This window comes from Branchiostoma belcheri, unplaced genomic scaffold, assembly GCF_001625305.1.
Source record: "Branchiostoma belcheri isolate BF01 breed outbred unplaced genomic scaffold, Haploidv18h27 scaffold37, whole genome shotgun sequence".
Lineage (NCBI taxonomy): Eukaryota > Metazoa > Chordata > Leptocardii > Amphioxiformes > Branchiostomatidae > Branchiostoma > Branchiostoma belcheri.
In genome coordinates this window covers 1,090,697-1,115,939 of record NW_017803987.1, presented here as the reverse complement: position 1 = coordinate 1,115,939, position 25,243 = coordinate 1,090,697, and the positions used below count along the sequence as shown (strand labels likewise).

General features: G+C 39.2%; 1 protein-coding gene across 1 annotated transcript in view; it reads right to left on the bottom strand.

Moving 5' to 3' along the window:
- Positions 1-915: 915 nt before the first annotated feature.
- Positions 916-25,243, bottom strand: part of LOC109476383 (extracellular sulfatase Sulf-2-like) — a 100,768-nt gene continuing 76,440 nt past the window's right edge. The window contains exons 6-19 of the mRNA XM_019777318.1: positions 24,557-24,878; positions 23,966-24,116; positions 22,960-23,135; positions 13,824-13,949; positions 11,134-11,193; positions 10,437-10,557; positions 9,751-9,910; positions 8,595-8,851; positions 8,091-8,353; positions 7,549-7,692; positions 6,410-6,588; positions 5,643-5,785; positions 4,835-4,970; positions 916-2,588 (exon numbers count right to left, since the gene is read on the bottom strand). Of these exons, the coding sequence (XP_019632877.1) occupies positions 2,428-2,588; positions 4,835-4,970; positions 5,643-5,785; positions 6,410-6,588; positions 7,549-7,692; positions 8,091-8,353; positions 8,595-8,851; positions 9,751-9,910; positions 10,437-10,557; positions 11,134-11,193; positions 13,824-13,949; positions 22,960-23,135; positions 23,966-24,116; positions 24,557-24,878 (2,399 nt within the window). The 3' untranslated portion in view covers positions 916-2,427. The remainder of the gene's footprint in view (positions 2,589-4,834; positions 4,971-5,642; positions 5,786-6,409; positions 6,589-7,548; positions 7,693-8,090; positions 8,354-8,594; positions 8,852-9,750; positions 9,911-10,436; positions 10,558-11,133; positions 11,194-13,823; positions 13,950-22,959; positions 23,136-23,965; positions 24,117-24,556; positions 24,879-25,243) is intronic.

Sequence of the window (25,243 nt, the reverse complement as noted above, 5' to 3'; positions counted from 1 at the left end):
ACAAGAACTAAGCCTTCTTGTTGATATTTTAATGCTGTCTTTGAGGTTACATGACAATTACCACAATTTCACTGTCTGCCAGTATTGTAAAAAAGGGGGGGGCAATTTCGGGATAAGTTGTATTTAGAAAAAAAAAACAAGAAGGAATAATTTATACTTTTTTTTTTATAATTCACACTGTTCGCACGTCTCAGTTTTTCATAGGCATGTCTTGTCGAATTGTCTCAAACTCAAAAGGGCCTATGTTTGTGTGGTTTTGCTTTTCCTAAAGTGCCTGTTTTTACACACAATGTATAATGGAAAGTTTTTGTAGCAACACTCTGTGTTGGTCCAGATCTAGCAATGTACTAGATAGGCAACTTCTTGGGCACCACATGTACAACATGTACATACTTCAAGTACACAGTACAACTGCAGCACATACAAGAAAAGGAGTCTGACTACATCATGCTTCTAGCAGCCCTTCCATCCACTGAGAAGGCCCAATCAGCTCCTGGGCCTAAGGAAAAAAAATGCTGTGTTTCCTGTTTCAGTCCTGAAAAAATTAGGGTCTGTAGGTAGGGATTATCTTTTTTCTTCTTTTTTTTTGCGATCTCTGGTGATCCAACTTACACAATACAGTTTATCAAAGTAAAACTTGCATGAGGACACTTCTATATTTTCAATGTCAATGTTGGAAAACTGATTGTACACTCAGGTGTCAGGTCATGGAGCTAGAAACGGTCTATCAGCTCGAAAAAATTTGTCCCTTGAAGGGGTACACACAAAAAAGTCAGCAGTTCTTTTCTAGGGTCCTTCAGAAACAGGGAACACAACATTTTTTCCTTAGGCTTGACTGCAAGAGATCGTGTAGCACTGGATTACAAAACAGGGACTACATATACTTCTAATATTTCTAGCAAGAGGGGGCTTCTATTTTTTGGTTGGAGCACCTTGTCTTACATACAATACCTATCTGCTCTGTAGAGGTGAGTGTTTTCCATCCCTCCCTATCATATACAAGTAGTGGACAGTCAAAGATTTCCTCTATTTTTAGTAACCCTCCCAGGAGGATCCATATTCAAATTTTATTGTCTAATCTCATGATTTTTTAATTAAGACATCAACATTATCTCTACGTATTCTTTGCATTAAATTCTGGTTTCACTAATTGTCAAGATTTTACAATGTATGATACTGCACCTGGATTCTTCTGAAAGTTTTTGAAATTGTTTCCAATTGACTGTTTTGGTAAATTTGACAGTTTATCCGTTCAACCTTCTCCCTTAACACTTTGAATGAATGAAAACGCTTTGTCAATAGTTTCACCTTTTCGTAAAGAAAGCGACTTCACACCAACCAGGTAACTAATAAACTGATTAAAAACTCTTCCTCTAAATAGAAAACTTACTTCTCATGTAAGGCCACACTAATTTAATTTGTTGCTTCTTGGATTCGCCCTGTCCATTTTTTTCTGATTTAAAAAAAAAAAATTTAGGTTCTGAATTAACTGCAAAATGCTCAATAAAAGACATATTTTGGCTCCGGCTATCATGGGGTGCCTTGGCCTGTTTTTTTTTTTTTTTCGCGCCATCGCTTCATATTTTTTCTGAAAAATCTGAGAAACAAAAAATTAAATTGGTGTGGCCTAACTGAAAAACAACAGACAACACTGAAACAGTAACAAAATTCCTACCTTACTCATAAATGTCAATCATAAAATTTTAGAAGCATGTAAAAAAAAATCTTTTGTGTACAAAAAAAATTGCATTCTTAACACATACAAATCAGCCAAGTTAGACAAGCCATGGGAGCTACTGTAGATTATAACAAACAATATCTTAAAAACTCTTTGCTGCTTCCTATGCTTTTACAAAATGTAGAGTTTATCACTATGTACACCTTCATAATTACTGCTGTCATACCACAACATACAAGTAGTTCTATGATAAATGGGAAAATCTTCAATATTGAGCAGGGAAATAATAACTTAAACAGTGCTGAGGTCTTCTTATGAGTATATCCATCCTCTTTAAGATCTTTTATGGGCTATTTCATTCTTAGACTAATGATTCGGGTGGCCATTTTTGAAAGCTATCTATAATGATCTCCAAAAGTGTTTGTCTTCAGAAATTGCACGCTATTCAGTCAAAACTTCCAGGGCTCTTAACCTGGAATGTGTCCTAACAAAGGCAAGAATTCAGCACAGAAAAACTTAAACCTAATTTTTAGTTTTCCTTCTTGCCTAGACAAAAAATACCCCCAATAAATTGTTTAAACTATTTACTCAGCTCCCTGGAAGTACTTTGAGTTAATGTAGGGGAGACAAACTAATAACAAATGCAACAGTTAAAAAGTCAAGGGCTTCTGAGCTAGCTATGGCAAGGTCAAGGGGCAAAGGTCAAATTCAAAAGATGTGCCAAAGGTCAGGGTTCAAAGTTCAGAGAGTTACAGAAACCCTGATCCATCTTCCTCTGAATGGTTGCCAAGAAAATGCGATCCGCTTCCTTCAGTTGGGTCATCTCCGGGTTGGTGATGTCTGCTGTCCTTTGAACTTTTACCTTTGACCTCTGATCCTTTAACCTCTCCACCCTCTCCACTTTGTTCTTCTATATATGAAAAGAGAAATTTAAAATGAGATTCAGTTAAGAAGTAAGCTACTATAGTAAACAGTTACAAAGATTGGCAAACAATCAAAATTTAGTTTAGTTGTTAAAAATGTTATGTGTATGATACTAAATTTTAACAATTTTGACACCCAAAATCTGTAACCAGTCAAGAAAAAGCAGACAAGAACATCTACATGTAAAGGTTAGACTTTATTTCTTAGAAGTTAAGCTGGCACATTGCCTTTTTGGTAAAATGCAAAACTGTTAAGCTCTGTGATGAGCCATGGAAGTGTTAGCAGCAAATTCACTCCGACCCAGTCCACCACACTCATAGTTAAATAAAGCATGGGTTGGGGTGAATGTCATCTCAAAAACAGACCTCAAGGTCTGTTAGGATGATTGGGATAGAGACAAATCAGAATAAAGGGGAAAACTAAAAGTTGCAAAGCGTAGTAAAAAAATTCTCCATCTAAAGAATGGATATTATCAAGTCCAAATGTCAATGAAGGTTAAACATCCACGTAGAATATTACATAATACAAAATAGATCAAGAAACTGGATAAATTCTTTGAAGAGTCAGAATGATGTTTCAGATAGCATCCACAGCCTTTCGTCAGTGACTGAAACTTTTAAATATACAATGTACGTAAGTCACTGATGAAAGATAGCGAGTTTTCATAGGATTTATCCAATTTCTTGATTAATTCTGTATTACACAGGTTTAGTCCAAACTTTCCAAATGTTGCTGAGCCAGAATAATTAGTGCAAGAGTGAATGAACCAATCAGCATGCAGGAAGAAAAAACATGACCAATCAAATCACTGCAAGAGGGCAAGGGTCAAGCCATGTCAGAGGTCAAGCATCAGCCATGCATCTAGGCGACTAGGGGAGAAAACATAGTCGGTATGAGAGGTTGTTTGTCACCCGGATTGCGTACGTCAGTTGCCGTGGTAACAGCAGGCATGCGTTGCCATGGAAACACTACCTTTGGTCCCTGATGTCTTTTCCGTGTCTCCTTCCTGGTGGAGAGATAGTCACAACACATAAGGAACGGAGGAAAGAATCTTCAAGAAAGGGTGGCTTAAGGTAGAGTAAGTTCTAACTAGACATATGGCTTTGACTTGTTACCTCCGTGTATGGAGGTATTGTTTCAGTCATCTCTGTTTGTGTGTTTGAGTAGTTATTTCCAATAAAAGGAACATGCATGTATTATGGATGTCTGTTGCCTTATGACAGGCAGTGGGAAAATGCATGGACAGAATCAGGGAGAAATTCATGACAATGAAGAAATTCACAAAATTTCATGGACTCCAAGGAATCGCATCTTTGGTTTCTTGGTTTGTACGTTATTTTATTGTATTCTGTATACCTCTATCTTTCAAGTGGTGCATTTTTTTTCTGTTTGAAAAGGTGGGGAAAACATGCACCACTACAAATACAGCAAAGACAAAGCCATACATCTACTGGAGATGTGAAAGGAAACCGTGCACATTGAGTGTAGAAAATTTTTAAAAAGGGAGCTTCTGTCCTTCTGTCTAGTTCCCTGACTAGCAAACTTGTAGAGAAACAAACTCAAAGAGACGTTCTTTTTAACTAAATTGCAGAGAACAACATTGGTGCTCAAAGTAGAATGAAGGATAGTGGTGCTAAAGGTAAAGGTGTAATACCGGGAATCAAACCAGAAACCACTAAGCCCAACAGTTAGAACAGCCTCCTGACGTTGGAAGGGTCTAAATAATCAAGATTCCTGGTCAGAGGATCTGACTGAACAGTTACAAAAATGTGGAATTACTTGCACAACATCCTATGGTTCATCTTTTGTATCACATCACATCAAAATATGACTGAGGACCAACATCAAATCACAATATTAGGCCACACCAATTTAATTTCTTAGGCCTAGGATCTTCAAATAACAATGTCAGCTAGAGAAACATCAAGAAAACAAAGCCTGAGGTTTATGCCTTAGTTGAATTTTATGGAGTAAATACAGAGTGACTCAAATTCAAGTTTTAGTCTGCTTTAACTACATGACATTGTATGCTTACTTGCTTTATTTTCTTTTGAAAATGACCAAGAACCCATAAGTTGGTGTGGTGTACACAGCCTAAAAAGCACAAGTCCTTTGATAACAATTTGTAATTAAACTTTGACCATCAGTTCTCCCTGCTGCCTAATCCAGTAACCAATACAAATTTGGTGCCAAACAGCTACCTTAGCAGGCTGAAGGTTAAGTGTTACTTACGATGTCTATTTCTCATGTTGGGGTTCTGAGGTCGGGGTGTGCACTCCTTCGAGCCCTCACACCGTCTGAGGATGACCAGCTGGTCGTGTAGCTGGGCCAGCATGGGTTCTGACACTCGGTGGATGTTATTGTGTAACTGGAGAAAAGTAAACAGTTTCATCAGGTTGGTAAAGCAATTCAACATAACGTAATATAAACTAGAAAGGTAACATTTGCAAAACATAATGTTTACCTTCACATAATCTTCAGTCTGCTCTGTTTATTTCATATGTACACATGTACATGGTGACCAGCCCCTCTTTGTCTGTCCTCACTTGCTACACAATGTAATCCAACACCACAAGGTGTCTGCTACAGCACCAGTTACCATGGTGACAGCCCTCTGGCCCAGGTCATTGTTGTGGGTGGTAATGATGTACATGATAAATTGGTATGTTTTTATATTCCAATGACGGTAAGACATCCAGGTAATGAGTTACACAAGAAAACAGTTACTAAAGAAACTGGTTTCAAAAAGCATCCATTACTTTTCATCAATGGCTACTTGTTGTTGTTTTTTTGTTGTACTCTTAAATCAAATCAAATCAAATCAAATGGTGTTTTATTCATTAAAAAAAACCTGGACTTTGCAGCCAAGGGCTGAATTACGTCCAATTTTACGTGCAAATTCATTACACATTTATTTACATAGGTATTAATACAGGCATTAACACAAATATCCACGATCATTATTGACAACGTCTTTGACATACTGTCTAAGACAAACAGTGAGTGTTCATCAAGAGTGTTCTCTTACAAAGACTCTTACCATATAAGGGTCTTCTAGGACATCAAAGTACTCCACAAATCCCGTGATGAACTCACAGTACATGAAGTTGTGTGTAGCGTTGATGGTTCGTAAGCACCAGTAGGTGTTGTTGTTGGAGTTGATACAAGCACAGAAGCTCCCCTCTGAAAAAAGGAACAGGTACCATTGTTTTCGCATTATAATGTCATTTACCCAGATTTTGCAGTACCAGTGATATGCTTGTTTACAATAGGACAGACACATTTGACGCTACATGGCAAACAATGCTATTCTTTCATATCCCGTCAGTACAACTCCCCAAACAACATTATCCAATCTGTTCTCAAATCTGAAGTAATATTTTGCAACAGATTCTGGGCCTGTGTGTACTCAATACATAATATCGACATAGATGTATTTTTTAACTATTGTTGTTGCATTGTATTTTTATGTTTTCCTTTATATGAGCGAGTGATGCCTGAAAAAAAGAAAAAAACAGGAAAAAAAGGATATACTAGAAAGGTAACATTTGCAAAGCAAATGCATAATGTTTACCTTCGCATATAGTCTGCTCTGTTAATTCTTACTCAAACACATTCACATATATGCTGACAGGAGTCTAAATCCCTTCTACTATAAAATTGCAACATGATGTAACCCAACACCGGTGGCCATGGTGACAGATAGTCTGGGTCAGAGGTCAGCGTTTGGAACGAAAGAAGAGGAAACTGAGCAAAAACAAAATGTTTTCCTTTGGTAAACATAATATTCTCTATAATAACACCTACTTGTCCAGAAGGGTGCAACAGTCCAGTGGTTGTTGTCATGTTCGAAACAGTTCAGTCCCTCCAGGTTACAGTTCCCCATCTTCAGACGCCGGATCTGTTTCCTCTCCTTCTTCTTCTGACGCTCCTCCCGCTCCTCTGGAGTCACCTTCTTGATGCTCTTGATGCCTTCTCTGATGGCCCTGTCAATCACAATGACAGCTGTCAATCAAAGTTATAGCCACAAGTAGGGTAGATGGATGCAGTGCCTGCTTTGCATGGATTACGTCATAGGTTTGATTTCCGACTGAGTCATACCAAAGATATAAAAAATGGTATGACTTGAAGTGGAACAAGTTTTGTATTGGATTACGATAAGATGGCTTCCCATGCTAATTGCATTGCATTGCTAAGGAAGACGTTTTTTTCTGCTTCTCTGCTAGCACTCAACACTTTGAAATGAGAATTGAACATACTTAGTGCTACAAGTGAGTTAGCTCCTGTTGTTGAAATTTATTGTTGAAAGATAAAGAACCTTGGAGAAGAATAGCTTTAGTCTAGGCAAACTGCCTAACATACATGTAACAATGATGATGTAGAGTGGTCCAAAGGCTAAGCAATGGAGATGGGGGCTGCCCTACATGTATATGTGTACCCATTGTACATAAAAATACTAGTATCATGGAAGTTGAACACACAGTTTACCAGAGAACTAGCCCCTGATGCAGTATTTTCTGTGCTTGCACAACAGTGTGACACAAGTGCTAAAGAAACAAAGATGGGTGCTGCCCCACACACCATACAGCGAGGAAGAACATGTTTTGTTTACTGAGAATCTGTTTACAGAAAGCAAGACAACACAAAGCAGCCCTGCCAGTCGAAACTCATCTTATTCCTACACCGCTCCAATGGCAATTCCTACAAGAAATCTCTACCATTTCATAAAGACTGCTTAACAGATACTGCTATTTTCCTCAGACAGTCAGAGATTGGAATGCGCTTCCTCAGGATATAACTGAACTCACCAAATCTAACAACTTCAAGGAAGCCATACTCCTGCACGTGAGGAAACAATAACGATACAGCCCCCCCCCCCTGTGCATCTTACTCCAACAGAGGGGTGTTGCAAGATAAAGAATTTAAGACCAATCTGAGGTGCTTACTTCATGGGGTGTTCTCCCTGTGGATGAGGGTTGGGAGGACGTGTCAGCTTCTGTCGACGGCTGCTGCCTCGAGCGCCCGCCCGCTCTCTCACTCGCTCTCTCGATCTTCTCTCTCTGTCCCGGGGAGCCGCGTACCTCCTGCGTCTGGGACAAGACAGAGACATTCATATTAGAGACAACAAAAGTATAGGGGACTGTTTGAGCCTGTCTATTTAACTATATACACGTTAAGCACAAAACATCTGGGTAGCCCCTATAACAATTTTTTTTGATTCACAATAGAGGCCAGAAGACATTAAACATGCCTGGAGAAATTGGTATTTATTTATCTTAATTAAATAAAAGAAATTGGTAGTATTGCAAAGGGAGCTAACTCCTGTACATGTAGTTTTCCAACCCCTATTCTATTCTATAATTCTATTCCATAATTCTATTCCATTCCATTCCTCTTCTGTTCTATTCTATTCTATTCTATTCTATTCTATTCTATTCTATTCTATTTCCATTCTATTCTATTCAGTACTGGGCAACCCCTGACCTACCCGCTAGAGTAGAATGGTCTGTCCTGCTCCACACCATCCCCATCCACATACACCACTTCCTCGTCCTCCCCACACACACAATCCTCCTCCTCCTCCTCCTCCTCTTCTTCCTCATCCCCCTCCTCGTAATCCCCGACCCCCGGGTAGATGGGGATGTAGGACTCCTCCTCCTCCTCTCCCTCCTCCCCATCTAAAGGTTTGGTTTTCCTCAGGTGGCCGCGGATGTCCTTGAGTCCATCAAGTTTACCCTTCAGGCGTGCTATCTGTGAAATGAGAGAAACAAAACAAAAGAGAACCTTTGAGCATACTTCTACACTGACTAAAAATGTTGAATTTTAAACTTTTAAATCAAACATCCATAATGATTTTACATTGGTGTGTTACTCCAAAGGGTGGTTATACCGGCTATACCGATAGATACAGATACAGATACATTACTGGTCCCTTGATGGTCTTTGTAACTTACATGATCATACATGTATATAATTAGGCTATGATAACTACCTGTGCATCCAAGGACTGCTTTTGTTGTTTCCAGGCATCGTAGGACTCGTAAATGACGTTGTCACATTTCACCGTGTTGTTGGGAAACAGGAAACACTTGGGGAAAGACTGGTCCCCTTGTGGAAACGAGAATGGATCGGCCCAATCCTTCCCGGGGTTGGCTGCGCGTTTGAGGATGCTCTTGTACCCGGGGTTCTCAGAGTCAGGGTGTTGGTCCTCCGCGACTTCTGCGCTGCGTATGAATCGGAAACGGAAATCTGGAAGGACAAGGATCCAAAAACACTTTTATACAAGACAGAATCATGTTTTTCCACTTAAAATGCAAAGAAGCACCTGTAATGCTTTTCACAGCACCTCTCAAAAATGAGGGCCTGCATGGGGGGGGTAGTGATTACGAATTACGCAAAATTTTTGCCGCCAATGACGAATTAAGTCTTAGAGCTGATTACAAATTTACAATTTGTGGCTAATGTACGATTATGAATTACGTTGAATTTTTGGGAGGTTGCCTGCGGATTATGAAGACTAAAAAGGCCTGATTACGCCTTACAAAAAAGGGGATGCAGGCCCTCAAAAATTGATGGCACACGAAGACAATCATATTGGCAAATGCAAGCAAAACACTGCACAATAACCAAATTCACTACTTCAAATAGCTCAAACCAAGGTCCTAGACAGCAAAATATTTCATTGTCATCTCAACATTTCAACTGCAAACTCTTGCCTTCTGTCAGGATTTGACTTGATTTTAATCCCTTTTATAATTCTAAGGGTCAAGATGGCCACAATTTCTTCCATCACATGGAACAAAAATTTCATCAAAAGATGACATTAAAAATGCTGTTATTGACCCTGGCTAAGACTAAAAAACATTTTCACACCAACTCTCATAATTCTGCTGGATACCAAAAGACAACTGCTTAATATAATATTTATAAGAAAAGGTGAATTTAAATAGATCTGCTAAAATGCAGCATCAGAAAATCCTGTGGTATGTATATAAGGTATTGAAATGTTCAACTTCAAGACAATCTTCATAACCATTTTTAATTTCTTAAGGTACCCAGCAGAATCAAGAAAGTTGACGTTAACACCAAACATGTTAATCACACCAAACCCTAGCTATGTAAGTAAGAGCTCAGGCAGGTACCTCTACCTTGAGTTGCATGGTCCTTCAAGAAGTTGCGCTGGCTTCTTCTCTCGTCTCTTGGGACGGTTGGCACCTTCTTCCGACAGACGCAGTGTCTTCCCGGGCGCTTCTTGAACTTGCACTTCTTCATCCTCAGCATACCGCCCCTCTCAATACACTCCCAGGCCTAAAAGGACATGGACAAATCAACACTGAAGTTAGAAATAATAATATCTTCTGGTGATGCTTTGGTGGATTTTTTGGCAATGCCACAGGGACGAGCCTAATGGCATAGTATTGTGTGTCGTCTGCAATAATTCTACAACAATCCTAGAATTCTTGCAGACTGCTCACAATACTATACTGCCACTATTGCCATGGTAATGTCTTTTAGTTTTACATTGCCAACCTTGTAAAAGTTGTAAAATTTAGATTAACAAGATTTTCTTGTGCTAACGTTTTCTGGTACAGCACACCGTATTTCACATTGAAAAAGATTTAACAAAAAGTCATCTAAGAACTTCCAGTAAAGAAATAAGAAACAAGATTGACATTTAATGCCCTGTGTTCCAAAATCATTTATGACCATTCTGTTATAGACAATTGTATGCAGGCTAGATTAAGAATAACAGCATTCATGGCTGTTCTATACTGTGACTGTACAGTAGATTAAGTAGTAGTGATGGACTATTCCAACTAAAAAGAGGGGTGACCTGGCCAGGCTTGCAGGGAGACTGATAATCCTCCTTCTGACACTCAATAGACAGCAGCACCTCCTTGGGCAGCTTCTCGTTCATCCTTAGAATGGTTCGGTCCATCTTCTTGGGAATCTTTCTGTGAAACAACAAGGGAGGAACTCAGTTTAGCTCACTGAAAAGACAATCTTCACAGAGACGGGGGGCGCCACAGACTTTCTGCAACCTATGATCCACTGCTCATGGAGTCACGTGTGTTATCTTGATAAAGACTGGAGTTGTACAGTCAAAAATTTGGGTAAGTTGTGTTGGCAATTGCAGTTCAAACTTATTTCAAAATGACTTCTACCAACACAGATGAACTTTCAAATTGAATATAAAATCTTCCCCTGGTTGTAACAGAGAAGACAGATGCTACATGTATGTACAGTACTTACAAGCTCATTATAATGGGGAAATATCCCTAGATCTTTCTGACAAGCAGAATGACCACAACTTAACATCCTGTCCTAAGGACTGTGACCCTTTCCAGTAGCATGCATGTTGGGTGAGTGACAACAGCCGGGATTCGAACTCCCAAACTCTAGATCCAGTCACTAATCACTGGACCACCCACTCTACTATCTGTCAGTCAAATGTTTTGTATGACAAGGCAATCAGATATAAGTAGTGACTAGACTAGAATATCTGCCATTCTTCATTGATGGAAACTTACCCTCTTTCCAGAAGAAAGGTATCCCTCCACATCTTTTTCTTCTTGTTTCCTGCCTTGTTGCTGAAAAATAGAATATCAAAACCTGTTTATCATTATGATCTCAACACAGAATCTGCCTTATTGCAATTATGTAAGTAATTTTTCATGCACAATCTATTAATAGCAATTAGTCATGAGTAAAGAATAGTAGAATCGTCATGACATGAAGCAATAAAAATATTGTCTGCTTCAGTATGCTTGTCTGTTTAACTGTCAAACTGATGCCTGACCCTATAACTAATACAAATTTGATGCCAAATGGCCACCTTTGCAGGCTGAAGGTTAAGCCAGGATTCTATTTTGTGTCATTTGTTTTTGTTAAAATCAAGAATAATTTTCCTAACTATAAAGCCAAGTATTGAGACATCAAAAGGGATTGACGAAAGGTAGTGGATACTAGCTGAAACGTCTGACCGTTTCCAAAATCATATCCAGTTGCTTGAGTAAGTGCTTTTTGGCGTATCGTATTACCTGGATGTCTAACCTTCAATAGGGATACCTTTGCAGTTGAAAGGTACTAAAGTTTGGAAGAGTTTGGTAGAAAAAGAAGTAAATGCAGAGACAAAAGTGATCTGTTCCAAGGAAAGTCAGAGGGTTGCTTTGGCAATTCTTTCTCCAGTTATTCTTTCATGTACTGTATGCCATAATTTTGTAATAATGTTGTTTCTAGCAATAAAAAGCTGTAAATAATTTACATGCCAGCAGAGACACAGTTGTTCTTCCCAACAATGAAATGTTGTGAAGAAGAGAATGCTCTATAATGATCGTGGCATATGTAGGAGTGAAAGGGGGGTCTGGGATGGGGAGTTTTTCTACTGTCACCATATGCTCCAATATTGGGCTGGAATCTGCAAGCGGCATTTCCAGATGCGCCGTTTCATCGCCTTCCTGTCAAGAGAACGAAGTAGCTCGTGACAGAGGGGCGTTTCCATGACAACAGACATGCAGATTAGGTCATGTGAAATGCACACAAATTCAGAAACGGCAAACATGCAAATGTCAGATGTAGAGAGAGAGACAGATGGACCAAGAAGCAAAGCTGAAATGCATCGGGCTGCAAAAAAGATGCAAGTGTAAAACGATGCTATTCAAATCAGTCAATTACAACACAAGGCAAGTGCATCAGCCCTGTGGCATTGCCAAAAATTGTTGTCACAGATATCAATAAAGACTTACCTGCCAACCAACAGTACAACATTAAACTTAAAACTTTACATGTTTGAAAAGCTGGAAAGTAAAGGGGCAAAGATAGACAGACCGGGAGAGAGAAAGAGACAGGGAGGACAGACAGAAGGAATGACATGAGAAACAATATTAGAAAGCTTGCCAACAGCAGAAAGCACAGAAAACGTACAGGGACTTTCCTTCTTGACAGAGAACATTTTGGATATTTTGTTTTTGCATGGAGGTCTCTTTTTCTACCTCCATGGTTTTTGGGATAAGGGATCACCATCTGAATAAGGTACACATCAGGAAATGATCTATGATTTATCAAAAACAACAGTTCCAACAACTTCTGGACAGGTATATGTATGATTGCACATTTTGTAACTATTTACTGTATGTAACTATCTTCTTTCAAAATCTACTTTTCCATACATTGTGTAAACCTACCTTCCACTCCTGTTGCGTAAAGCTAACAGTTGTAGAATTCAAGCAAATGGACTATCTATGTTTTAAAGTCTGGCGCTTTATACATGTTTGTATTTTCTTTCATCAAGCATTTGGAAACATTTTTGAAGAGAGCTGACAAAAATATGCTCCTTAATATTATGTTGCTGTCTTTGTTTTACATCTATGTGGTGCTGTGTCTCTAAAGGTGTGCTGTGTTTCACTTGGTAGCAGTCCATGATGGTTGACTCTCTACTTGTAGGTGACTTGATTAGCAAGATAACTATTGGCAACAAACAGCAACAGACACAAGACAGACTGGAAAGCCACAAAATACATTGTACATACACAGGCACATACATGTACACAAGTAAAAGCTGCAGCAAGGCTGCATCATAGTGGTTCGTACTATCTGCTATCAAAAAGGCACAAAAAAGCACAGCAGTATGAGGTCAGCTGCATTGGCTGCTCTAGTTTAAAAAAAACAGACTAATCTTCAGTTACAGTTTCATCAAGCATTTGGGATTTCATCTTTGAAGAGAGCTGACAAAAACATACTTCTTGACATTCACATCTTCACAGGCCATGCCTATTTAATTTGTTCTTTCTCGGATCACCCTGTCCATTTTTTCTAATTTGCAAAAAAATGAAAAATTTTGGTTGTTCTAAATTAACTACAAAATGCTCAATGAAAGACATATTTTGGCCCCAACAGTTGAAGAAAGTCCTTTCTCCCTAGTTCTTAAAGTTTTTCAATGTAACAATGCACTTTTGTTTCATTGAAAGTTCAAAATCTATTGTTTTGATTATAAACCAGCCTGGTATGTTGACATCATGGCTTATATCGTAACATTTCCGGCTAACATGGGGTGCCTTGGCCTGTTTTTTTTTTTTTTGCCCTGTTGCTTCATATTTTTCCTGACAAAATCCAAGAACCAACAAATTAAATTGGTGTGGCCTTTGATGACTCACTCAGTTGCCATTGATGACTCCCTGAAGTACAATGAACAGAACCTGTCTGTGATGTCCAGTGCACTTACTTGATGTCGCTGGCGTTCTCAAACAGCGCCATGATGGAGTTTCCGTCCATCTGAGCGGGCACGTCCACCCCCGCGATGTCCAGCAAGGTCGGCGCAAGGTCAATGTTCAGCACAATCTGTTGCATGCTGGGAATAACGAAAAACAAAAAATTAATTGACAAATGGATAGGTGTGGAGTTGTGTGGCGTAACGACAGAGCATTTGGCTCAGAACAAAGAGGTCCCGAGTTCGAATCCTGCCATGTCACCGATCTTGTGCCCTTGGGAAAGGCACTTTACATGAATTTCCTCACTTCACTCAGGTGAAAATGAGTGTATATATATGGTGGCAGTATAAATATGTGTTGAAAAAACTTGAGTGTGTCGTCGCCATGTCTTGTAATAAATGTTGGAATGGAAAAAAAAAATGGGTGGATGGCGTACAGTGTTTCCGCCAGACCAACGCCCGAAGGCCGTCCCATGGAGGGCGGAGCGGCGAACTTACTACAGTGGTCCTAAATTTTGAAATTTATAACGCTCTCAAAGGCTATTTCCCGCATTTCGAGAGGCAAATAATTGTTGATAAAGGACGGTCTCCTTTCTGGCTCAGGCCGTCCCCAGCGGGAAGAGAGCGTCAAAGGACGGCTGGACGGTCGCCTGGCGAAAACACTGATGGCGTATCAAAAAAGGTACATTGTGCACTATCTCCAATGGGCAGCATTTTGGTGCAATGTTGACCAAACATCCAGGTTTCACAAAGATACAGTATGTTCTACTGACATGCTAGGGTGGGTATGTAATTCTTTGTCACTTTTGTACCTAGTGGCAAATTGTGTAGCATGTTATCCTTGCTGTCCATACTACAAGTTTGTCAAGGTTCAATATACTGAGAGGCAGGCTAGCCATTCTTGGAGGTACTGTAATTCCTGATTTTTTCACTATACTGTTACAAATGTATGTTCACTGTTTTCACTGTCACTTCTGTACCCTGAAATTATTACAGTTAACAAATAATTCCTGGACTTTCTTTTTCCTGCACCTGTCGCCACCGTGAATATATAGTTCCATGAACATGTCCATTTTTCTCAGACCATGAACTTTTGCTAATGAGAACATAAAGTGAATTACAGTACTGCAGAGTTTGAAGAATTTTTAACTTGAACAATGTTGTAACTTGTGAAAGTTAAACACTACAAAGTAACATTGTAAAGGCCACAATATCACACCTCAAGAAGCCTACAGGCATCACACATAACAACCAGACTTGTGAGAAAACATGCCAAACTTCCTGACAATCCCTTGAGTACAAAGAATGACATTGTGTCTCTGCATTGCCAACTGTCATGTCAAGACAAGGCTTACTTTTTTTTCTGCACGGTTCATGGACAAACATCATACAGAAAGGAAACAACTTAGAGATGTAACCACTTCAAAGTGAGTTGCAGAGACACAGTTGCAAATGTTAGAAGTTGACATAAAGACATTGCGGCCTTACTTTAACTGTTATGGAGGGATCATTGCAAAACCCTTCTTTTGTTCCTACCAAAGTCCATTTTGTTGATCAAAAAGTGTTTGTTGCTATCAAAACGTCTTGAAAGCAAGTTTTTGTAGGCAACCAGTGTGTTTGGCTGAAAATCTGAGCTACTTGAAAAAGCATCGGGGTTCACCTAAATTGAGGATAACAGCTTTATTGTTACATTTGTAGATAGTCAAATATTATTAAAAACTACAAAATTGTTAGATGGACAAAAATTAAAACTACAAAATTTGAATGTTGGCACTACCAAGTATGGCATCTTATCTCTACATGTGCATGTACATGTATGTCAATCAAACTATTCAGAATTCTTTTTTCATTTTGAAGCAACAAGTGAACTTTTGGAACTACCCCTCATTTGCCACCGGCAGTTGAACAGACCAACACAATGACGTTTTTCTACCATACCAAGATCATGTCACAGCTGGATTGGGTGTTTGATCTATGCCCCAAAACCAGACTAGTTCAAGAGCCTATTGTTGCCAATTCAACCACTCCTTGCTTCTCAGATGACTCTCAAACTAAAACCTTCCAAAACAATTGGACTATATACATGTAAAATCACAAAAGATGATAGCTTGGTAACCAGAGAGCTTGTATCATCACCCCATGATTTAATTTACATTTATTAATATGATTATCTGTTAATATCTTTGCCAACAATGTTCTCACTTAAAGTTAAGATCTTAATTAAAGGCATCCAATACAATTTTAGGGCGGCAAAAGAAGATTTTTAAAGTCAAGTTTCTAGTCATTCTTTTAATGTTGTAAGTTGAATCAACCCTATCCCATAGCATACTGATATCTGTGAGGCAAAAATATGATATCACTGATTGAAAACAGTTTTTTGTAGGCTGATTCTAGCTATTTATGGGTGGTACCAAAAAATAAAGAGACTCCTCACATAGCTAGTTTTGGGGTTAAATTTTCAAATTCCTGAAGTATGAAGTGATGAAGAAAATGTCCTTAGAAATGGCTGTAAATGTCAATATCAGACAGATTTCCAAAAGTCTTGTTTTGTTTTGCTTCCCTGAAATTGCATTGGATGCCTTTAGGCCACACCAATTTAATTTCTTGGTTAACGGATTTTTCTAGAAAAATAATGGAGCGGGCGGGCGAAAAAAAAATAAAAATAAAAACAGGCCTAGGCATCCAAAATGGCCCAAAATGGTACGATAGGTGCCATTAAGTCAACACACCAGGCTGGTTCAAAATTTAAACAATGAATTTTGAACTTTTAATGGTAGCACTGCATTGAAAGATGGAATGACTGTAACAAGTAATAAGAAAAGGACTGTTTTCAACTGTTCAGGGCAAAATATGAGCATTTTGCAGTTGATTCTGAATTTTTATTTTTATTTGCAAATCAGAAAAAAATGAAGAGGCGAATCCGTTAACCAAGAAATTAAATTGGTGTGGCCTTAAAAGAGGTTTACTGTTGTGCCTAACTTTTTGAGCCACACTTTCTCCAAAGACAAAGTCTTGGTCCTGAGCACAGGATATACCCTACAGGTGTGTGTACATTGGAAAGGTCAAGAAGTCCTAGAACTTAGAGGGGAGGATTTTTCCTCCTGGCAAACTTGAAATGTTTTGTTAGGCCACACCAACTTAATCATTTTGTTCTTGGAAATTTCTTGTATTTGTCAAAAAATGAAGGAAAAACAAAGCAGTAAATTTGCAATCTCCATTTTATTAACTTTCTTTGGATCACGTTTACTGGTGTAAAACACTCTTCATGTAGTTGCTTAAAATGTGTATATTTTATCATTGCAGTAATTTTTTTCATTGTCAAAAACGCTGGTCTATATCAATTCGCATTTAACAAAATCTAGTTACTTGGTACTTTTAAATAATTCTAAACAAACTGGTGCATTCACTGTACAACAATCACACTTAATCTATGGGTGAGATAGGTTGGCTGCCGTAGAATATTTTTTTGCCCTTTCCATATTTTTTCTTAGCCACCGTAGCAGGCTTAAAGAACTGGAGGTTTGGTGATCTTCGGCTGTTTTTTGATTGGCCCAGTTTTAAAAACAGGGGTAATTCAACCAGGCCGGCTATGGTATCTATATGCAATCAGAAAATAGCACATAAAAGCTCCCAAAGACCATGAACACCCCCAAAACCCCCAGTTTTTGAAATGCTATGGAGGCTAATTTTTCTGAAAAAAAGCTGAGAGGCTACAAATTAAATTGGTGCGGCCTCAAGCGCAAATGCGAGTTACTCCCTCCTTAACCCAAACAGGTCTTCAAGACGAAATCAAATATTGGAGGAAGGAAGCGGTTTGACTCAAGGAGGATGCCATTGTTTTCTTGACTGGAAAGGCACTTAAAGGAACAGCCTTGTAGTTTATACAAAGGGACTGAAAGTTCTTCAGGCTTGTTTGCATTCGAGTTCAACAGTCAACTTAGTCAGGACAACCAGACTGAGTTAAACCCTAAGTAACTTAAATTATTTGACAGGATTTAAGTTGGCTAAAGACTGTTAAAACAGGCTCTGTATTTATCCACTTGAAAAGTCTGTTGTTTGAAGTCTTGTACACTGTAATGGCGTTGTGTAAGTTACTTTGTTAGCGGGGAATTCATCTTCGTCACTTGGACTTTCACTGACATTATTTAATTAGCTGAGGTTTAGACTACATTTACTAACATGACTTACTAACTCTTACCACATAATGTTCAGAGCAATGTTGGAAAAAAGTGCAATGTTGGAAAAAAGTGCAATGGTGGAAAAAAAGTGCAATGGTGGAAAAAAGTGCAATGGTGGAAAAAAAGAATAGAAAGCTTGTGTCTCTACATGTCTTTTAAATGTTTCTTATATTTCTTTAATAAACCAAAAAAAATATGACTATCAAATGCCTTGTGCAAATAATGAACGTCTAAACTTTCCACCAAATCAATCTATTGATGGATTTTAAAAAACTGTAACTAGGAAGACAGGGGCTTTCTTCAACTGTACATGTAGGTTGATTCAGAATCTACTTGGTACACTGTACTGTAACATCCGTGTCCATAATATCACCAGGGTCCATAATATCGCCACCTTGAGAAACAGTGTGCTTAAAGATATTTTTACTGCAACATACCCTAGGTATGTACATTTGAGGTGTGCAGGAGTGCATACCAAAAGTATGTTGCAGTAACAATATCTTTAAGCACACTATTTCTCAAGGTGGCGATATTATGGACCCTTGTGATATTATGGACACGGATGTTACATGTTTTATTTTTTCGAGTCAGAAAAAAAGTGGGCAAATCCAAGACTGGAGAATTGGAACTGGTGTGGCCTAACAAAGCTCGTTAAGTGTTTAGTACAAACAGGATTTGCGGCAGTTACCAAGGTTGAGTTACCCTGGGTTCACACGAAACCGCCCACCAGCACAATCCACCCTTTATAAACCGGTCACTGCCGGTTCCTGACCTCCAGTTCACGTTCACTGAGCCTGAATATCTATCAGTTGGTCCCTAGGTGTACGTAGTCAACCGAATCATTCTAATGAAGGAAAAAGTGAAGGGGGCCCGGCATGCCTTTTTCCATAGAGCCATTTTAATTCTACGTAGAGCGTAGAGGGCTCTAATTCTAAAATTCTAAATTTGTAGAGCGTAATTGGCACATTTTGCATACAGTTGGTCCCTAGGTGTACGTAGTCAGCCAAATCATTCTAATGAAGGAAAAACAGGAGGGGGTACCACATGCCTTTTTCCATAGAGCGTAATAAGCCATTTTAATTCTACGTAGAGAGTAGAGGGCTCTAATTCAATGTATATTTGTAGAGCACAATAGGCACATTTTGTATAGAGCGTAATTCTCCATTTTAATTCTTCGTACAGCGTAGAGGGCTCTAATTCAATGCATATTTGTAGAGCGTAATTGGCACATTTTGCATATAGCGTACTTCACCGTTTTAATTCCACGTAATGTGTAGTAGCTACACAGAATTTATCGTCAAATGTAATGGGGGGGCTTCTTGAATTCAGCGTAATACGTAGCCGGCTCTTGCAAAATTTAGCGTAGATCGTTGTCAGGAACCCCCCATGCAGGCCCTCCTGAAGGGGTAGGCAGTAGACTTTACCTAAACATTACAAAAATGCCTTGGGTATTTATGAAATTCCCTAATGATAGTTGGAATATGAAACTCAAAGGATAATTATAACGTACAATATATATGAAAACAAAGACGGCAGACTTTACCTAAACAGAAGCGGAAATGGTCCAGGTGTTTATTCTGACAGACTGCTTACTTATGAAGATTTCAACCTTATCAGTATCATTTATTTGACTGTATAAATAAAGATATAGGTCAACATTCAATTTGGGAAAACATTTACTTTTTAGGTAATTACATGTATATATACGCCAACTTACATCAGGATTCATGAGAAAGTTCATTTTCTCAGTAAAAAGTATACATGCATTGAGACCCACAAAACGTACAGCCTGATTTCTCTTCAGCATCTGGAATATTTTCACTTGACAAAATGATTTTCCTCATCGTGTTAGAAAGTTAACGCAAAGATGATGAAGAAATAATTTTCGAAGTTGGGCCTACAAATTTTAAACTTCAAACTTTACTCCCCTTAGAAGAAGTCAAACCTGTCTACCGAAGCAACTAATTATATCTAAAGGACTTTCTAAAAGGTCACAGTTTACTAGTGGTCACTGTAGGCCAGATTTTTTAATACTTTAGTCAATGGTACTGGTAAGGGACTATCAAAAGGTGGCCACAATGACTAGGTGGTCTATAGGTAGAGGTGGTCACTTGTATATGTAGTAAGAATTGTTTTCTACACAACTCCCTGCAATATAGCCAGCTCATCGCCTCTGCTTTGTTTATTGACAGTTTGTCTGATGTCTTTCCTACAGAGCGGGAGGGGGGCTGTTTTCAGTTGACCTTTGCTGACCTTCATGTTGATAGTTTTCCCTACAATGTGTCCGTGATGACAGGGATGTTGCATTATGGGAAAGAATCAATGGGAGGGGGGCAGCAGTTCACAATGACCTTGAAGTAAAGACCTGCATTAAACGTCACCTTCAGTGACCTTGATGTTCAGTTTATGTCTCTTGTAGACAGATAAACTACACCTGAAGGACTCAGCTGATCACCTGGAAGACATCTTAAACTAGGTTAATATCAGTCTTCTTTCTGTGACTTTTGGGAAAACAGTTGGACCAAATTGTTTATTGATGTTTGACAAATACATGTAAATCATTGAGGGAAGACAATATGAATAACTTTCAATGGTAAACAAGTACATTGTATGCGTTCTTACCGGTACATTCTTTTATACCCGGTAATACCAGATTGTATCCTTATTTCTTTATTCATAACTTTAAAAACTGCTGAGGTAGTTTAACTTGAAGGTTAGTCACCACTGAGAAGGGTCCAAAGGGAGTGGGGAAGTTTTGGTTTGGGGTTTCAGGGAGGGAAAACACAAACACAGAAGTTGTCATCACCACCACATTAGGACTGTTAAACCAGTAATCGACACAAGATGGGCACAACAGCCAACAGTTTAACCACCAAAGGACTGCACTAGGGGTGGGTACATGTACCTATATAGAAAATTCAGTTCCAGGTCCGGAACAGGTTCAGAGGATCAGGTCCAGGTCCGGACCTAAACCTGGACCTGATTACTGTACAGTAGTACTATACAATTTTTTGGAGCGCGAAACTCGAGTACAGGTCACTCACTAGTGTTAAATATTATGTTGAAGTTGTACCATGTATATTGAAGCCACAAATACAGTTACAGAAAGAGACCGTGAAACATGGTTTTAGGCCAATCTAGTTTCATTCAGGGTTATTTTCTTTACCTGCCATGGCCAGATTATCTAAAGATGTGTGACTGTGCAATCGACAGAAATGTACATCAGGTAGATCCGGTATTTGCGTTTCGGTTTTTTGGACTCGGTTCCCGAATGTCGCTCCAGTTTAAACCGGTTTAAACCAGTCCAGCTGAACCGGTACCCACCCCTAGACTGGAGACCTTCTTCCAGGGAAGCTGATACTGTTTAGTAGAATGAATAGACAATTTCAAACTACAAAAATTATTTGAGTCACATATCAAAAAGGCATGCAAACCCTTTTCCAATATAGTCATTGGTAGTGCTTGCAGAAACATAAACACTAACCCCACTTAGAGTACTGTGCAAATACATTCAGTGCAAAGTGTCGGCTGGCCATTGATTAAAGCTTGGTCACATTGCAACATCGGAAACAGACACTGTTTCCTAAAAACATTGATTCAGTATCAGGTTCCCTTCTTAGTCTGCCTCTCCCTTAATTCAGATGACCACGTCACCTTGTACTGACTTAGACAACGATTGTTAAGAGTGAAACAGTTTTCAGTAAAACTTTTCACTGCTGTCATAACCCATATTGTATTTTCAGTGTATTTATTTATTTCTTTATGAAGGTTTACCACATTTGTGGCAGGATTGACATAACAGGTGACTATCACCTCTTCAAAGATGCTAACCCCGAAACCAGACTGTAAGGTTTGCCCCACTCACACTGGGAAGGACCCCTACTCTTTTCGATAAGTGTGGTGGGTTCTTTAACATGCGTGAGGTGTTTTTTTCCCAATCCTCTTCAACAAATGTACCTTAAAATTCCTTAGAATATCTTTTGAGTCTTGATATTCACTTCTTACAACTTACTTTTACATGTGGCAATAAATGTACTACTGATGCCATCGCCAAAAACTAACTGTACTTCAAACTCCACAACAAACTATTGGTAACATTTCGAAATCTTTGATAGTGTTAAATGTATGCCTGCATGTATCATTGAAATCAAACTCTGCTGACTTTCTTTGCATTTGTTTTTGACTTGGCTACATTCAACCATTCAGTATTCTTTCTAAAAATGTTTGCTCAGGTTTTCAGTTTACTGACTTAATCTATCCTAGCTGCCGCCCTTTTTTGCGGTCTAGTCTAGCCGACGACAGCTGTCATGTAGCTGCCAGGGCAGCTGTCTGCCGCCAGTCACCTGATCCAGGTGCTGACAGATGCCGAACAGGAACAATGCCGCTACACTGTCAAGTTCAGGGGTTAAAATAACAGCAGCAAAATATTGTAACTGTAACGTCCCTTACAGCAAGAGATGCTCACAATTGAGGTAATAATAGGTTCCACCCAAGAAAAGAACAACAATAACTGATACAAGGTCAAGTAAGGGGTTAAAATAACAAGAGCACAACAATCTTGTTATGTCCCTTACCATGGTCCCTTACCATTGACTGACACAAAAAAAAGTTCACAGATTGAACACAGTGCATATAGTCCACTTGGTTATGAATACCAATGATTATGCTACGTCAAAAGAAATTGTAAAAAGATGGAAGAAGAAAATTTCAACTGTTACAGTAAACTAGAATCATGGTAACATTTGCAAAGCAAATGCATAATATTTACCTTTGCATAGGTCTTACTCAAATACATTCATACATATGGTCAGACGAGTATAAATCCCTCCTACTATAAAAGTGCAACATTATGTGAGAGACGTCAACAAATCAGGTCATTGGCCAGGTCAGAGGTCAGTGTTTGGAACAGAAGAAGAAGAGGAAACGTAACAAAAGCAATATGTTTTCCTTCGGTAAACATGAATAGTACTTACACAGTATTTGGGGGTACAGAAGGCCCACGGATCAGGTACGGTACCCGAGTGTCCCAGTCATACGGGAAAGACTTCCCCTTGACCAGACCAAACTGTCCCAGATGGTATCCGTGGTCTGAGGTGTAGATCATGTATGTGTTCTCTAACTGGCCTTGTTCTATCAGCATATTGTAGACCTACAAGAAACACACAACAAAGGATTAAAACTTCTCAGCCACACCTAGTTCTGTGTGCTACCAAAACTTACATTCAGGTCCAGGTCCGGATTCAAGTCCAGAGGTTTAGGTTCTTCAGCTCCGGACTTGTAAGTCCTAAACCCAGAGCATATATAAAATACATTTATGTACACATGTATGTATCTATACATACTATGACAATATTATGTTTCAGTATTTGCAATTCACAGGGAAGGAAAACCCTGCATAGAAACCCAGGAAAGACACCCAAGCACAGAAGTCCTAGGGAGTAAACCCTAGCACAGAAAATCCAGGGGGGAAAAACATCCCTGTAAAAAATTGCAAAGGACCACACCCTAGCCAAAAAAGCCAAAGGGAATGGCCCCTGTTACAATGTCTTCATTTCCTTGTATCATTGTTGAATAAAAAAAGGCTCTTTGATAGCGCTTAATACCTAAACCCAATTTTAGGTTCAGGTCCAGATTCAAGTCCAGAGATTTAGGTTCAGTTCCAGACTTTTAAGTCCGGACCTTAACCCATGGCATATACAAAATTGCATGTTGGCAACCTTGCAATGTTGTCTGGGTGAAACTTTGGCCACATAACATGGAGGCCGAAACTTTTTTTTTCATTTTGCAGCAAAGATTTTGCAATCTATGGAAGGTTTTAGTTGGTTTGGAAAGAAATGGGGTATGTGAAATGGTCTTTTATGGTAATAAGTCCTGACTCGGTTCTTGACTTTTAGGTTTTTTTTTATTTGAACCTAGACATTCTTACAAGTCCGGATCCAAGTCCAGTGAACCGGTACGCAGCACTACTCTTTGACTTACCTTTTCCACTGCGTCGTCTACTGACTGCAGAGTCTGCAGTCTCTTCTGCTGCAGCATGTCCGTGAAGGCGAGCTGCGTGTCGTCCAGCTGCTGGGTCCAGCGCAGGATCCAGTGTTTGTCCATGTTGGGCGCCTTGTTGTACCCACTTATTCTGCAGGGGAAAACACCAAGTCACAACTCAAACTCCATTAAATTTGATCTCTGTGTAACCCTTATGTTGGAATAAAGTTCAACATTTTACTATAATAATTAAACTCCATTTGCCTGGAAAAATCACTTCTGCCTCCACAAGGCCTTCCTACGGAGGTACAGATTGTAATAATTTGCAAGGAGAGTCAGAGGGACCTGATTTCATATTTGAGTACATGGCGGCAGGAAACATAATTTTTGTAACGTTCAATGTTCAATAATAATGTTGTATACCCGTATATAACATCTGAAGTGCGTATGTTTTATACAAATATAATACATTTGTTGTAGAAGACCCGTTTTATGGTTGAACATACGGTAAATCACGAGATGTACTTGTGCTAAGTTGTAGTTTGGTGTCATTTAAACCCTAACACTTTAAACAAACTTCAGAGTGCTTACCTGTGGTCAGTATTATTTTCAAACATATGTGAGTACTGCGGAGCCCCGTCCTCCGGACCGTGAGGTGCAGGAAACGCTAACACCATGGCCACCGGTCTGTGCGGGAACGTCTTTTTCGACAGTTTGAAAAACGAGGCGCTGTCATTGGCTATCAAGTCTGTGAAATAGTCTCTCTCGTAGCTGAACCCGTGCTTGAACTTCAGACCGTTGCGGTTGACTTTGTAGTTGTAGAAGCGAGAGTTCCGGATCTGTCCCACCCATTCCCGCCATCCGGGCGGCACGTACGACCCGTTGTACTCGTTGAGATACTTTCCAAAGTAGCCTGACGAAAAAATAAGACACTTCCATCAACATTTTTTTTTCAATGGAATGTTTCAATGCAAGGCCTATGCGACCACTTCTCGGCATTGAACTAAAAATATGAGAGAAACATGGCTATGTCAAGAGATGGCGGTGAACGTTTGACTTGAAAGCCTGTAGATTGTAGGTTGGTGGGAAACACTTGTCAGGGAGGGAATTCCAAAGTCTTCTTTGACAGATTTGATAAAAGAGAATAGCCTGGGTACCATCCTGGGTAGTTTACGTCCAATCCCACAGTCGCTACCGACCAACCAGATAGCGACTGTGGGAGTGGGGGTAAACTAAACCAGGCTAAAAACAGAAGACTTATAAATCTTAAATTACAGT